The sequence below is a fragment of the Eubalaena glacialis genome, chromosome 3 (genome assembly GCF_028564815.1).
Source record: "Eubalaena glacialis isolate mEubGla1 chromosome 3, mEubGla1.1.hap2.+ XY, whole genome shotgun sequence".
Classification (NCBI taxonomy): Eukaryota; Metazoa; Chordata; class Mammalia; order Artiodactyla; family Balaenidae; genus Eubalaena; species Eubalaena glacialis.
The window spans coordinates 49483826-49498271 of record NC_083718.1 but is presented as its reverse complement, the minus strand read 5'-3'; the positions used below and the strand labels follow the sequence as shown (position 1 = coordinate 49498271).

The 14446-nt window shown below is 42.4% G+C and overlaps 1 protein-coding gene across 2 annotated transcripts in view; it reads left to right on the top strand.

Annotated features, from left to right (window-relative positions):
* C3H1orf21 (chromosome 3 C1orf21 homolog) overlaps positions 1-14446 on the top strand; it is a 221140-nt gene that overhangs the window by 99076 nt on the left and 107618 nt on the right. For both annotated transcript variants that reach the window (XM_061185628.1, XM_061185629.1), the window contains one exon: positions 14300-14394. In XM_061185628.1, the coding sequence (XP_061041611.1) occupies positions 14300-14394 (95 nt within the window). The remainder of the gene's footprint in view (positions 1-14299; positions 14395-14446) is intronic.

Sequence of the window (14446 nt, the reverse complement as noted above, 5' to 3'; positions counted from 1 at the left end):
AGAGTCTGCCTGCCAATGCAGGGGACACGGGTTCGAGCCCTGGTCTGGGAAGATCCCACATGCCGCGGAGCGACTGGGCCCGTGAGCCACAACTACTGAGCCTGCGCGTCTGGAGCCTGTGCTCCGCAACAAGAGAGGCTGCGACAGTGAGGGGCCCGCGCACCGCGATGGAAGAGTGGCCCCCGCTTGCCGCAACTAGAGAAAGCCCTCGCACAGAAATGAAGACCCAACACAGCCAAAAATAAATAAATAAAAAAATAAAATTAAAAAAATAGTAAATATATTATTAAAAAAATAAAGTAATAGTCCATGCTTAAGTTATAATGTAAGTGGATATTTACATTTTCATTTAAAATATATTTTCAAAAGCTATGTGCGTGGCTATTAAGAACTGAAGGTAAAAGATTAAGGGTGAAGTGAAAAAGCATGGTGCTAAAATACCAATCTGTGAAACTAATGAATTTTTTTCAGACTGTAAAACAAAGCTAAACTGGTACAAATCTGTATTTACATTATGTTGCATTTCCATTTTGAAAACCACATTCAAGACAAGCTACATTTAAATTCCCTTCTAGCTACAGGCACCCATGCTTCAGTGTATAAATGTCACTGTTGATTTTGATCTATAACCAAAGAAGAAATGATCAAATTATATATGAAATAGGATTTTATTTTTAATGTTGCACCCAGCATTTTGGCCTTTATTGTGTCAGCTGTTCAACACCATATTTATTCATTAATCTTTTACTTCCCATTGCCTTCTTTAACTCCAGAAATATCTCTTTATTTAAAAGTGTTTAGGTCTTGAGTTTTGACCATGGCTTTCCTCCTTTGTTCCTTGCCTTGTTTCCTCTAATGCAGTTGTTCAGTTGCCAAGCATTAAAATGAAAAGCAATATGCTTTTAGCTCAGATAGAACTCTGAAAATCACAGTTATTCATTCAAGAAATATTTATTGAGCAATTGCTAGAAACTGGCTTTTACTAGGGGATGTAACAGGTAAAAAGACAATGACTACCATCATTTTGTTCACATCCTAGGGAGTGACCCAGGCAGTAAACAGAGAGACATAGAATACACTATCAGGTGGGGATGAGCACAGTGAGAAAAATAACAAACGCAAGAGAGTGATGCAGTGGCTTTTTCTTTGGTGGGGGGGGATCTGTGTTGGGTTTTCATTGCTGCGCGCGGGCTTTCTCTAGTTGTGGTGAGCAGGGGCTACTCTTCGTTGCAGTGTGCGGGCTTCTCATTGCGTGGCTTCTCTTGTTGCGGAGCACAGGCTCTAGGCACACAGGCTTCAGTAGTTGTGGCACGTGGGCTCAGTAGTTGTGGCTCGCGGGCTGTAGAGCGCAGGCTCAGTAGTTGTGGCGCACGGGCTTAGTTGCTCCGCGACATGTGGCATCTTCCTGGACCAGGGCTCGAACCTGTGTCCCCTCCATTGGCCGGCAGATTCTTAACCACTGTGCCACCAGGGAAACCCCGCGGTGGCTGTTTTAGATTCATAGGTCAGAGAAGGCCTGCCTGAGCAGTTGACATTTTTGAGCAGGGACCTGAAGGAAGGAGCAGGCCATGAGAACACCCAGGAACAGTGTTTTAGGCAGAGGAACACCAGGGCCAAATCCCTGAGAGGGGGCAGCTGGTGGTTCCCAGGAAAAGTCTGAGGCCCTCAGGTGGGGAGAGTGGTGGGTGATGAACTCAGAGAGGCAGCCTGGGGTTAGGCCAGGGGTCCCCACCCTCTGGGCCGCAGACCGGTACCGGGCTGCACAGCAGGAGGTGAGCGGCGGGCTAGCGAACGAAGCTTCATCTGCCGCTCCCCCATCGCTGCGCTGGCATTACCGCCTGCACCATCCCCCCACCCCCTCAGTCCGTGGAAAAATTGTCTTCCATGAAACCGGTCCCTGGTGCCAAAAAGGTTGGGGACCGCTGGGTTAGACTGTGTGTTGCCCCGAAGCTCAAATGTGGGCTCTGGATTCTATTCTAAATGTAATAGAAGCCAGGAGAGGGTTTTGGGAGTGGGGGAGTAATGTAGTCTGACTTTGGTTTTAATGTAAAGGCTTACTCTGGCTGCTCTGTAGGGAGTAGACTGTCAGACCTGGCCAAGGCCAAGTCTACCCATAGAGCTTCCTGAAGGAGACAAGTGAATCATTTCTAGGCCCTCCCCAGTTGAGGGGCGGTCAAAAGGATTTCAAGGCTTGAAACCCACACCTAAGAGTGGGTGACGTGGCTTGATCCATGGGAAACAGGTGCCTCAAACGGTGATGTCGGCTGTTTCTGGAAACTGACACGGTGGTGGTGTAAAAGGAGTGAGCTTGCAATCCTTGCCCTTCTGTTCTGGCAGATACTTTGCACACCCAGACCTTGGGTGTACCTCTACCAGATCCTGCAGGAGCAGTGGGGAACCTTATCACCCACTGGCCTTGGTCAGGTTAAAAGCCTCTTTACACCATGTAAAAGAAACTTTGGAACATGTCCAGGTCGTGCATTATACTTGAAGATCTTTGAACTCTCGAGATTTTACCTAACTCAAGCCTTTGGGTGCAAGCAGTATCTTAGAAAGGTAGCTGAAAGAAAACGGTACAGAAGATGTAAGGAACTGTGGCTGTTCTGTGTCTCTGTGTGAACTGTCCTCCCAAATTCTCCTTTGGCCTGTTTGTATAGAATGGTGTGGGCCTTTCATACTTTTCTATGTGTTGAAAATGTCTGATTTAAGTCATTCAAAGGCTTAGAAGTTACAGCAGTCCTTTTTTTTTTTTTTTACTGTTTCCAGCTTTATTTACATGTAATTGACATAGAAGGTATAATTGAAGGTGTACAACGTGACGATTTGATATACATATACATTGCAAAATGATTATCACAATAAGGTTAGTTAACACTTCCATCACGTCACATAATTAATTATCTTTTGTGTGTGTATTTATGTGTGTGTGTGTGTGCACGCATTGAGAACATGTAAGATCATTTCGGTAGCAACTTTCAAGTATATAATACAGTATTGTTGTCTATAGTCACCATGCTGTACATTACATCCCCAGAACTTACTCATCTTATAACTGGAAGTTTGTACCCTTTGACCAGCATCTTCTTATATTCCCTCACCCTCTAGTTGCTGGCAACCACTATTCTACTCTCTGTTTCTATGAGTTCAACTTTTTTAGATTCCATATGTAAGTGATATACAGTATTTGTCTTTCTCTGACTTATTTCACTTATCACAATGCTCTCAAGATCCATCCATATTGTCACAAATGGCAGGATTCCTTCTTTCTCATGGCTGAATACTATTTCATTGGCTATATGTACCACATTTTCTTTATCCATGACTGCATCAATGGACATTTAGGTTGTTTCTATACCGTGGCTCTTGTGAATAATGCTGCAGTGAGCATGGGAGTGCAGATATCTCTTCGAGATCCTGATACCATCTTTTTCGGATGTATACCCAGAAGCGGGATTGCTGGATCATATATATGGTAGTTCTATTTTTAATTTTTTGAGGAACCTCCATACTGCTTTCCATAGTGACTGCATCAATTTACAATCCCACCAACAGTGCAGGAGGGTCCCCTTTTCTCCAAATCCTTGCCAACACTTCTCATCTCGTCTTTTTGATGATCGCCTTTCTAACAGGTGTGAAATGATTCAGCAGTTCTTTTTTGCTACTGTACATCCCTGTGGAGGAAGCAAAATGGACCCTTAAGAACTTTCACTATCGTAACCTACATTTAAGTAGCTTACATATAGATGGTGGGTGAGGGTCACTGAGGACCACTTACCCATCAGCTCTGTGTCCTCCGGCTCGCACTACAGAGCCTACCTCGCAACTGCGATACTGCACAATTTGAATTTAATTGAACCACTCAAATGCCCTTATGAATCCTTCCCGAAAGATAAATAATAAAACCAGCTACCATCTCTTACAAACAAATTGAGCAGAATGTGTTACTAAAATAGTCTCGTTCAAACCAACCAGGTTGTGGAGGATGGTGTGTTCTTATTTACTGAGCTGCTCACCATTAAACTGTCCTCGAACATGCTGTTCCCCCCACTCACCCAGACACGTTATTCCTAAAGAGCTATTCTTTGTCTCTGTCAGAACACACTTCAGTCTCTAAGGGGAATCTAACTTGGCGATTCATAGCAACTGGAAATGATCTTTTGTTTTCTGTGAATGAATCTCTTGTGAGAAGAGGTACAGACTTGGCAGGAGAGAGAGAAAGAGAGCAAGAGCCCTCCTCGCCCCTCATATGCACATGTGAATGAGCTTTCTCCTCGCCTTCTGGGACCTTTCTTCATGAGATCCGCAGTGAACGTCAAGTCATGAATATGTTTTATAAGTAGGGAAGCTGTACTCTTCTATCACAAATTGTATTTTAGCTGTGTTTTTCCATTTTAAAAATTCAGTGGCAGTGCTTGTAGCCTTGGGAATTACTTTAACTGAAAACAACTCTATCCAATTTCTTCCTATTCTTGTTAATGATTTTGCTGCCACTAAATTATTTCTAATGGCTGTAGAACCCAGAAGTCAGCTTCAGTCCAGAGGCATATTAAAAGAATCACCAAAGATCACTGAAAAGCAATTTAAATTTTTACTGGATAAAGAATCCCAAAGGCATCTCATTCATAAACCTACTTCACAATGTACTGAAATCTATTCCTGTGAATCTCTAGCTCTCTGCCACTCTGGTGACTTTTTGTCTGTCTTTCTTTGGACTACCTCCAAAATCTCCCCTCTCTAATCTTCTGCAAAACTTTCCACTCCAGCCTAATTCTTCTCATTAGCCCTGCTCTTTCTGGTGTAAATCCAGGCTGCTGCAGTTTCCCGCTAGCCTCCTCACCCCGTCGCCAGACTGCATCACAAAAGAGCACAAGCACGTCTGGCCTGCTGGTGAGGTTCCTTGGGAGAGGGGGAGGGGCCTGGGATGCTTAAGCATCCGGATTATTATCTGAGAATCTTTTCCTTCACAGAAATCCACTTAAGTCAGAACGCAGTTAAAAGAATTACATCAGATCAACATTAAGATGTCCTTCGTCCTTAACACACACACACACACACACACACACACACACACACACACACACACACACACACACACACACCATTGGCCAAATTGTTCAATGTTTCGGTTAACTCCATGGCAGCCACACTAAATGGGAAGAGTTTCTGGAATGATCATAGAATTTCCTAATCCTGACCAGCCATCCTGCAAATTCACGACCCTTGATCTTGGGCAGCAGTGAAGGATTAACTGTGAATGAATCAGCAGAAATTTATTGCCAGTCCTAGAAAAGCAACTCTCATTTCAAGCCCTCTTGACAGTGGAATGACAGTGGAGTTTTATCGACTTCATGTACAAAGGAAGGCATGTGAGCCACTCTGTTAGTATCTGTTCGTATTTGCTGTTATTGCCTTATAGTTTACCCCTAAAAAGAAAATAACTGTTTGCATTTATTTTAGATCTTATTTTATCATAATACATTTTTTAATGCCTGACCTGAAAAGGTTTATCTTTATCTTAAAGGTGACTTCCATTCGGGGAGAGGATCCATATTGTGATAACATTTTCTAATAGTTCTGTAATGGAAATCAGCAAACAAAGAGAATTTTTGTTTTTATCAGAAATTAACTTTACTACACGTTTGTGGGAAAGTCAAATAAGAGCCTGGGGTCTGAGTCAGACTGCCTGATTCAAGGCCTGGCCCCAGTCCCACCACTTACTGGATGGTATAGCTGGATGGGTGAACGTTTCCTTTTGATGGAGACATTGACGGTTCTCTGTCTTAGAGCCCTGTGAGCATTAAATGGGCTGTTGTATAACAGATTTTCTGAACTGGATCTGGGACATTTAAAGGGCTCTATAAACGATATAAAGGGCTACATCCTCCTCCTCTTCCTCCACCTCTTCTTCCTCCAACCCCTCCTCCTTCTCCTCCTCCTTACTCCAGTGAAGGAAGACATCCTTGATTTATTGCTTGGTCTTAATGCTAAGATCATATATCAAAATTGTAGTGTATAGCAGAAGGCTTAAAAGGAAGTTATCTTTCAAAATACAAAGCTTTTGTAAAGACATTACAGTATTTACTGTATACTGTAGAATAGCTTCCGTTTTCTTCCATTAGATGCGGTGGTGGTCAAATCACCATTGTAATGAAAAGTCTCACAACCCTTACTTTGATTGGTATGTTAATTCCTAACTTAAGGAGCGCAGGGATGGTATCTTCCACTGACAGAAGCTCCAGACGCCTGACAAGGGAGGCTCTGAGAGTTTCCCTGATGTTACCCATGAATGTTAGTTGTCTTTATAACTTTTATTTATGTCACTGTGATTTGCAAATATGTCCAAATCCTTTCTGAATCCATTCATACTTTATGCCTGTACCGTTTCTCAGAGTAATTATTTCCTGTGCTTTGCGGTTTAAAAAAAGAACTGGCTTAGTGGTTAGGAGCCTGGCCCTGGATTCCAACCAACCTGGGTTAGAACCAGCACTGCCACTTGACCAGCCAATCAAGGACTGATCTCTGCAACTGGAAAATGGGTTATAATACCAGCCTCATAGGGCTGACATGAGGATTAAATCAAAGCAGGGGGAGAGGACAGACAGCTGGGCAGGCTTTCTCTTGAACGGTTATCAAGGATAAGAGGAACTGCACCAAGAATAATAGAGAGGACTTAGCTGGCCTCCAGCTTTCCTGTGGTTGGTGGAGAACCAGCACTCCAGAAGAGTCAGAGCAGGGCTCTTGAGAAGCTGGAAAAAGGGCTGTCAGAACCACCATGCATGCCCTCCCTCTCTGGGAGTGGCTCGCCACTCATTCTCTTTCTTGGTTAGGAATTATTACTGTATGATTAAAAATTATACCCCACAAAAATTAAACCCCCTCTCCATAGGAAAGCCTTGGTTGCATATGCATTCCTAAAGGAGTCCAGGCTGGATTTGCATCTGGTTGCATGTCTTTTGTCGGAGCGTGTCAGAAGATGCATGTTCCGGCTAATGACTGGCTAATAGTTCCCTGGTCACTGAATGAGCCTCAAATGAATGGAGGAGATGTGCTCTCTGGCCTCTGAAATGATGAAATGATTCAGGAATGGGGCCTGCAGGTCCAGTCTTAATTATTAAGGGTGCTGTAATGAGGGAAGCTTTACCACCCTCTCATCCTTGCAGCTGTGGGCACCTCTCAGCTTGTCCTCTTCGAAGGCGTGGACAAGACCCTAAGAATGCTAAGAGGCCACAGCACCCGTGCACAAGCATCGCAACGCACTCCGTTCACTCAGAGAAGTCTATCCCCTGCCTCCACGGCACACAGCTGGGAAGTCACCAAGCCAGGCCCAGAAGAGAAAGGCCCTTTGAAGCCGGTGCTCTGTCCCTTGTGATTCACTGCTGTCCCGCCAAAGGGGAAGGAGCTGGGATCAGGTTCAGTGGCAGCTTCTTTGCCCCTAGGATGGATCACACCCCATCCCCACCACTCCCTGTTCTGCATGCCGTGATATCTCCCCATCACCAGTTGAAGGCATACCTGTCGGGGAAGCGGGGAAACAGGTTCTGGCAGATGTTGTGTCTTAAGCTCCAGCCCCACCAGTGCCCGACCAGCTGACTCCAGGTAAAAACTCCACCCTCGTGAGACTCTTTGTGGCTGCATTCTCTGGCTCTTGGCCAGTCTTCTCCGTGTGTTGTTCACCTTCCTACCTGACTGGTCCACCTCCACTGCTCCAAGTAAGTTCCACCTTTGCTAGACCTTCTTTCAGAGAGAGGGAGGAAGCCTTGGATTGCGATGGTTGGGGGTCTCTCCAGAGGAGATGGTTGAGGACAGGCCAGAGGACAGAAGCTTAGCCTGTAACGGTGGCTTCAGTCTGGGCCCTGCTTGAGGAGACCGTATCCCCTCAGAATGGAGCCTGCCTCTGGTGGGATTCACATACCAGGTCTTCCTGCACCGGCCCTAGCAGCCTGTGCTCCTTACATCCCTCGAGGGCCCCTGGAATCTGCGTGTTGGCCGTACTAGACCACTTGCAGTTGCTCCTGTTTGCCATGCTCTCTCTGGTTGTTGAACTCACCGTCGCCTTGCCTAGACCTGTCCTTCCCACACACACACTAGTGTTCCTCAGCGCTCCCGTGAGATAACGTCACCTCCTCCAAGACTCTCCCCATCCTTGCTTAGGGGGATCCCTCCCTTCTGTTCTTATTACAGTCACCCCACACATGTGCTTCATGGCTGCAGACATTCTGCACTCTATTTGCTCATTTTCTTAAATCTTCCCCTACTAGCTGTGAGCTCCTCGAGAACAGGATCTGCTTCCCTTCCCTAGGCGTAACTCCAGGACTGAGTACTACGTTCTCTGGCACGCAGTAGGTGCTCAGTGAATATTGCTGAAATGAAGAAGGAAAGAAACACAGAAAAGACAGCAGGGGATAGCCCAGCACTTGCCTCAAAGACAGAAAGCAGCTAGCTCCTTCCACCACCTCGTGTCTGAACGAAAATCAAGAGGTGTTTTTGCCCAGACCTTTTGGGGCCAGAAGTATGTCCATAAATTGGTATAGTTTACAGAGAGCTCATATCACAGTCAATAGGAAAAATGCTACAACTCCAATTAGAGAAAAGGGGCAAAGGATATGAAGAGATATATCACAAAGGGCACACATGAATGATCAAAACAGGGGGAAAGTATTCAGTATCACTAGTAAATTTTGAAACATCAAACTAAAATAAAAATTAGATACCATTTTCACCCTTCAATTCATTGCATATTTTTAAAAAGGATAATACCCTTTATTAGTGAGGGTGTGCTGAAATGAGTTTTACATGACTGAAGCAAGACTATATCTTTTATCTATCTCCGGTTTTCAAATATATCCAAGCATTAGGTTTCACTAGTGAATAAGGGTACAGTAGACATATGAGACTTGCCCTCTTAGTGATATTAACAGTTTTCAATTATGAGATATCATAAAGGGGGATATGTACAAATATGTACAATCTTCCTAATTCCCCTAGTGGAAACCCAGTGGCCAGGGTTTAATCTTCCACAAACATGAAGTCTGAAAACATAATTTCCCTGCTTGTTATTTTTTAACAGTTTATATTTTTAGACCATGAGCACTTAAAGTATTAGAGAATCTTATTTTGAAATTAGTTTGCCTTTATTAGGTTGATTTGAGACACACTCTGAAAAAAACTGAGAGCATTTTGTATTCAGTGCACCAAAGCCTTATTTTAGAAATATTCAAAACATTTAGAACGAGCAGTTCATAATTGCCCTAGAAATTGCTTAATGATAACTATTACATTGGAAAGGGCGAAATCACTTTCTGCAAGTGAGGATATAGTAATTATCGTGAGGGGACTGCCTGACTCAGAGAATTGATACTGGTCTGTGAGGTCCTTCAGCTGAGTCTCTACTTTGTGCATAAAGTTTTCCAGATTTAGTCTATCTTGGTGGACTGTGGCTGAGTGGGATAGGGTCAGCCTACTTGTGCTGTCAGTCTAGGGTCAGTCTAGCCTGAGGAACGTGCTCCAGGTAGCAGAAGGGTTCTCAGAGCATAAGCCTCCCCCCAAGACAGTGGTTTTCCCTGGGCACTGTTTCCCGGCCTCTTCCATCACCTCCCCTCCACACCCCCTCCATTGCTTATCACAGAGCCCAGCCCATGGTAGGTTCTCAGGCTCTCCTGAACCTCACCCATTCACTCTTGTGCCCTCAAGGAAGGCCGAGACTAGGAGCTGTGCCAATGGCAATAATTGAGTTAGGATATAGAGGAAGATAGAGGAACATTATTTTCTTGTAACCCTGGTTTCACTCAAATAATGATCACTTTTCTTTTTCCTGTCATAAAAGTTATTTATTGTTCTTTTAAAATTATGTTATATTTTAATTAAAGCACTCTATGCATTTAGTTAAAAAATGCTAAAGGCTTATCATGGACGATAATATTCCCTTCTCACTTTATTTGTTAACATAGTTAAGTCAGAATTTTCAGTTAAATTAATTTTTGATGTTTACATTACGCTTTTTGTTTGTATACCTTGATGGATTTTGTGCATTAGAAATAGTGTTCCCTGCAGAACCAGCACAGTTTTTCTAAAGCAGCGGCCAACATTTATTGAGCATTTATTATGGGCTAGGCACTGTTTTAAGTGTATTCATATATTAATTCTATGTGACTCTATGTGTGAGATTAGGTACTATAAATATTCCCGTTTTACAAATGAAGAAACCAAGGCACAGAAAGCATGAGTAAGTTGCCCAAGGCCATATGGCTAGTCATTCAAGCTCTAGAGGCTAAGCTGTTAGCCACCGTGAATACTCACCTCTTGAAAAAAATCTCACCAAGTAAAGAAATAAAGATCCTAGGCAAGAATTTGAAGTCGTACCAAGATTTGGGGACTTGAATTTAGTTAGCTTGGGGGACAGGATGTTCAGTGGGAGAAACCCAAGGGAAGTGAGTTTACACTAAAATGCAGAATAGTTTAGTCTTTTAATTGGTTTGTTTATTTTTATAAATACTTCTTTTACCTCTTGTTCCAAGCCCTCATATTTCCTGAGCATATAATAATAATAAGTCTACCAGAGAATCTTCATGCAAAATTTGGATGATGAACCAATCCGGAGCATTCAGTGAAGATGCCCAGATGTTGGATTGTTTTGATATGAGGACATTAGCGCAGAGTTTTTGAAATCGGAACAGTCCTGGGAAAGATTCATTCTGGTACATATGACATTGATCAGAAGAAGACTTGAGTGTGAAAGTATCAATAGATACGAATTTCACCATTCTAGGAAACAACTGTAAGATCCCTTCCTACCTCAAAGAGTAGCATTTCTAGAACTCTTTCCTGTCTTCCTCCTTCCCCATCTAATATGTACTTTTATGAGAATTGATAACTTTTTAATAGTTATGGCATTATAAACTCACTCCAGCACTCATCTCCATCTAATTCACTCATTTTGAAGTCAGTTCCGTTGATCATAAATGTAACCTTGTAGCAGATCTTCCATCTGCAAAGCTTGGGAGGAGGACAGGATAGGGGCCAGTGAGTTGTTGACAATGGAAGAATTGACAGGATCCTGAAAATGGGGATGATTCCATAACATCTGAAGCAAGTCCAACCAACTGATCCCCTTCTAGTTCTAAAAACCTAATTTTATATACATATATATGAGGCACTTTACGTACGTCAAACGTGAGGTGCAGAGATTTGGTGGGAAACAGTGTGTCTTTAACATGATAGAGCTGCCACAGAAACAGTATAGCCCTCTCTGATGGAATCTGAGGAATAAAATGCTAAAAATATCACCACAGCAGTGCTTTTACCCCAGATCTATTTTTTTGACTGGCACAGCCTGCAACTGTTTACATAGAAAGGGGAGCAGGTTGGAAACGGGGTGTTAGCCTACAGCTCCTGACGTGCATTTTAAGAAGCCACCGAACAAGATCAACAGGAAGAAAAGAAAAATTGTGAACAGGTGTGAGGGAGCCAGAGGAAGACAGTCTGCTTGTGGCTCCTCTTAATCAAGTTGGCAGGTTGTTCTGTTGCCAGGCGGGGCTCTCTGGGCTTGTAACAGTGGCTCTGCTACTTGCAGTTGCCTCCAGTGTGTGATCTGATGAAGGGGCTGAAGTCCCACACGGATTCCCCTGTGCCCTCACCAAAAGGAGAAATGGATTTCCGTAGTGGTTGTGTCACTGCCATAACCCGAAATGCTCCATTGGTCCACACAGAGTGCCGTTCCTGACGGCTGCATCGCCATGGAAATGTGTGACACGTTGGTTGACGAGTTGTCTGTTTCCAGATGGGCATCTTCATCCCCAGCACCAGCCTTTGAGAGACTTGACAGACCGTTTTTAAGTATTTGCTTTATATGCATTGTGGTTTCTCTAAGGGTCTTGCTGGCTTTTTTGTTTCGTACCACGATGGATTCTGTGCAGTGTGTTATGTAAGTAATAATGATAGGTCTGGCTTTGCAGTCGTGGCTGTTTGTTTTTCTTTTTTATCCAGTCATAGCGTGTTCCACAAAGACAGCATTGGCTAGCCAGGCGTGTTTGTTAATGACACGCTAAAACCTATCCTCTTTCTAAATTGGTGATATTATAAAAAGTCTGTATGTGGGATAACACTGCTTTGAAAGACATGTAGCCAGCAGCTTTTGTTCATTGAAGAAAAATATTAATAGTTTGTCTACTATTGATACTTTGAATTCAGCTGCATTTCCTGGAGGGATAAAATGAGAATGAAGATTGAATATCACTGAGCTGTTTAGAGAGTTTCTGCTGTGGGCTGTGGCTTAGGGGTGGGAGAGGACATCGGGCAAGGCAAGGGCGGGTCCCCTCTGGAAGAAACCTTTTGCTGTGCCGCAGGCAAAGGGCCATCTTTTGGAAGGCTCTTTCAGAAGGTTCTGCGTAGGTCCTAAAATGTTGTGCTTTCCCCATCTCATCATGTGAGGTTTTGTGTCCTCTAGACAAAATCATAGAGTCCACTGGAATTGTGTTTAAAACAAATATGTATGTATGTGTGTAATTTATATTTAAATAATTAGAGACTCGACTCACCGTAAGTAATTAAGATCACAATTTAGTTCAGTTAAATGTTAGTAATTATCCCAGTGAACCATCATTTATAAATATTAATGTTCCGAAGTGAAGTTAGGGAGACCCATCTTTAGCTATTATTTTTTTCCTTTGTTTTTGTCTCTGTTTAATTGTATGGGAGGCATAATTAGCCAGTGTCTTTTCTTTTTCAATTAGCAAGTGCTTTTCCAACTTCTGAGTAAATAATCCTTAATTAAATGTGCCAAATTTATTAATTTACTCTTATTTTTTTCTCTTCTGAATACCAAATTGGAATGTGAAATTCTGTATTTTGTAATTGTGGATCAGAACCCATTGATTAACTTGTTAATACATTTAGGACGTGGTATTCCTAAAGGACTCATTACTGTAATCTCATACCAGTCTTTCTAATTTCTTTAGAAAGAAGCAGAATCAATAACTACCTTGAATTGTCAGATGGAAAAAACAGTTGGCTCAGCTGTGAACATGGAGTCTTTATTCAGATATATGCAAATGTATTACTTTCATAAGGATGATAATTTTGAGAAACATTGGAACAGCATAATTACTTGAAGAAATATTACTGTAACAAACATCTTTGGGGGTAGCATGTTAAGGGATAGTATGAGGAAGCCTGAAACTATATAGGAAATGGTATTATAAATAGTAAGGCAAGAAATTATATAAGCATATAGTCATTGTAGCAAATTAACCACAGGCAATAAGAAAATATATTGCAACTTCCTAGTGATAGACATCTGTCTATTAGGTAGCCTTTTATAGACATTATTCCATGTCATATGCTAGGCAATCATCAGTTTGTTGTTTGATGAAATTTTCTAATTCCATAATGTCTGTGAGTTTTCCTATACACTGGACTAAAGATGACTCAAAGTCACACCTGTTTTTGACCTTAGCATGCCCAAGTCATTTCCTATTGACAGAAATCTGGTGAAAATGTCATCATTGTCATCACCAAACCTCTACCCTGGAGAGGAACTTTAATTGCAAGTTTTCCCAAGTTTGTCCTATGATGTATTTTGATATTGGAATTTGTTGTACTCTCTCTCTGGCTGTTGCAAAGTCCAGGTCCCGTCCATGGCCCACTATACTCTCCTGCCTTGAGTGATAGATACACCTACCAATTAGAGCCGTGTGATATTATAGCTTGTCATGTGTGTGACTTTACAGAGAGATTAAAGTCTGTATGTATCATATGAAATCGTTGCAGACTGTTCCACATTTAATATGGGGATCACCAACAGGAAAATTTCAATTTCCAATTGTTTATATCTATTTGTTGATCAGTTAAGCTCTTTAGTCGTACTTTGTTTTTCCAAAAGAAAGAAATTCAGGTGTGAATGTACTGCATAACGTTGCTGCCACAGGCATTTTGAACTAATATTCTCAAGGAGAAAAATCTCCTTAAACCATTATGTGATATGCCCTAATGCGTATAAATTCCGAATAGGCTTTAGATATGGAATAACCTCTGTTTCTGCTGCCACCATCTGCTCTCTGTGAAAGGACCAGGCAGTGCCACTTTCATTAGCTGCCTTCGTGGTGCTGAGCTTTTCCCAGTAGACAGAGGAGAGCGCCTCATAAAAAGAGGCTGGTTAAGCTTCTTCCAGATTGTTTCAAATGAACCACATAGAAAGGCCGCAGGGAAAAGGCTCTAACAAATTATGCTGTTGGGCTTTTCTTACTGACACTTTTCTCCCATTGTGAAAAAAGTTATAAAATGTCTTTTCTTTTTTGGCACTCAGATGAGTATAGGATCAAACCGGTGGAAGAGGTCAAATACATGAAAAATGGGGCAGAAGAGGAGCAAAAAGTAGCAGCCAGGAACCAAGAAAACTTGGTAAGCATTGAATTTCTTGTATAACAATGAATTTTGGTGACAGCATTATAAT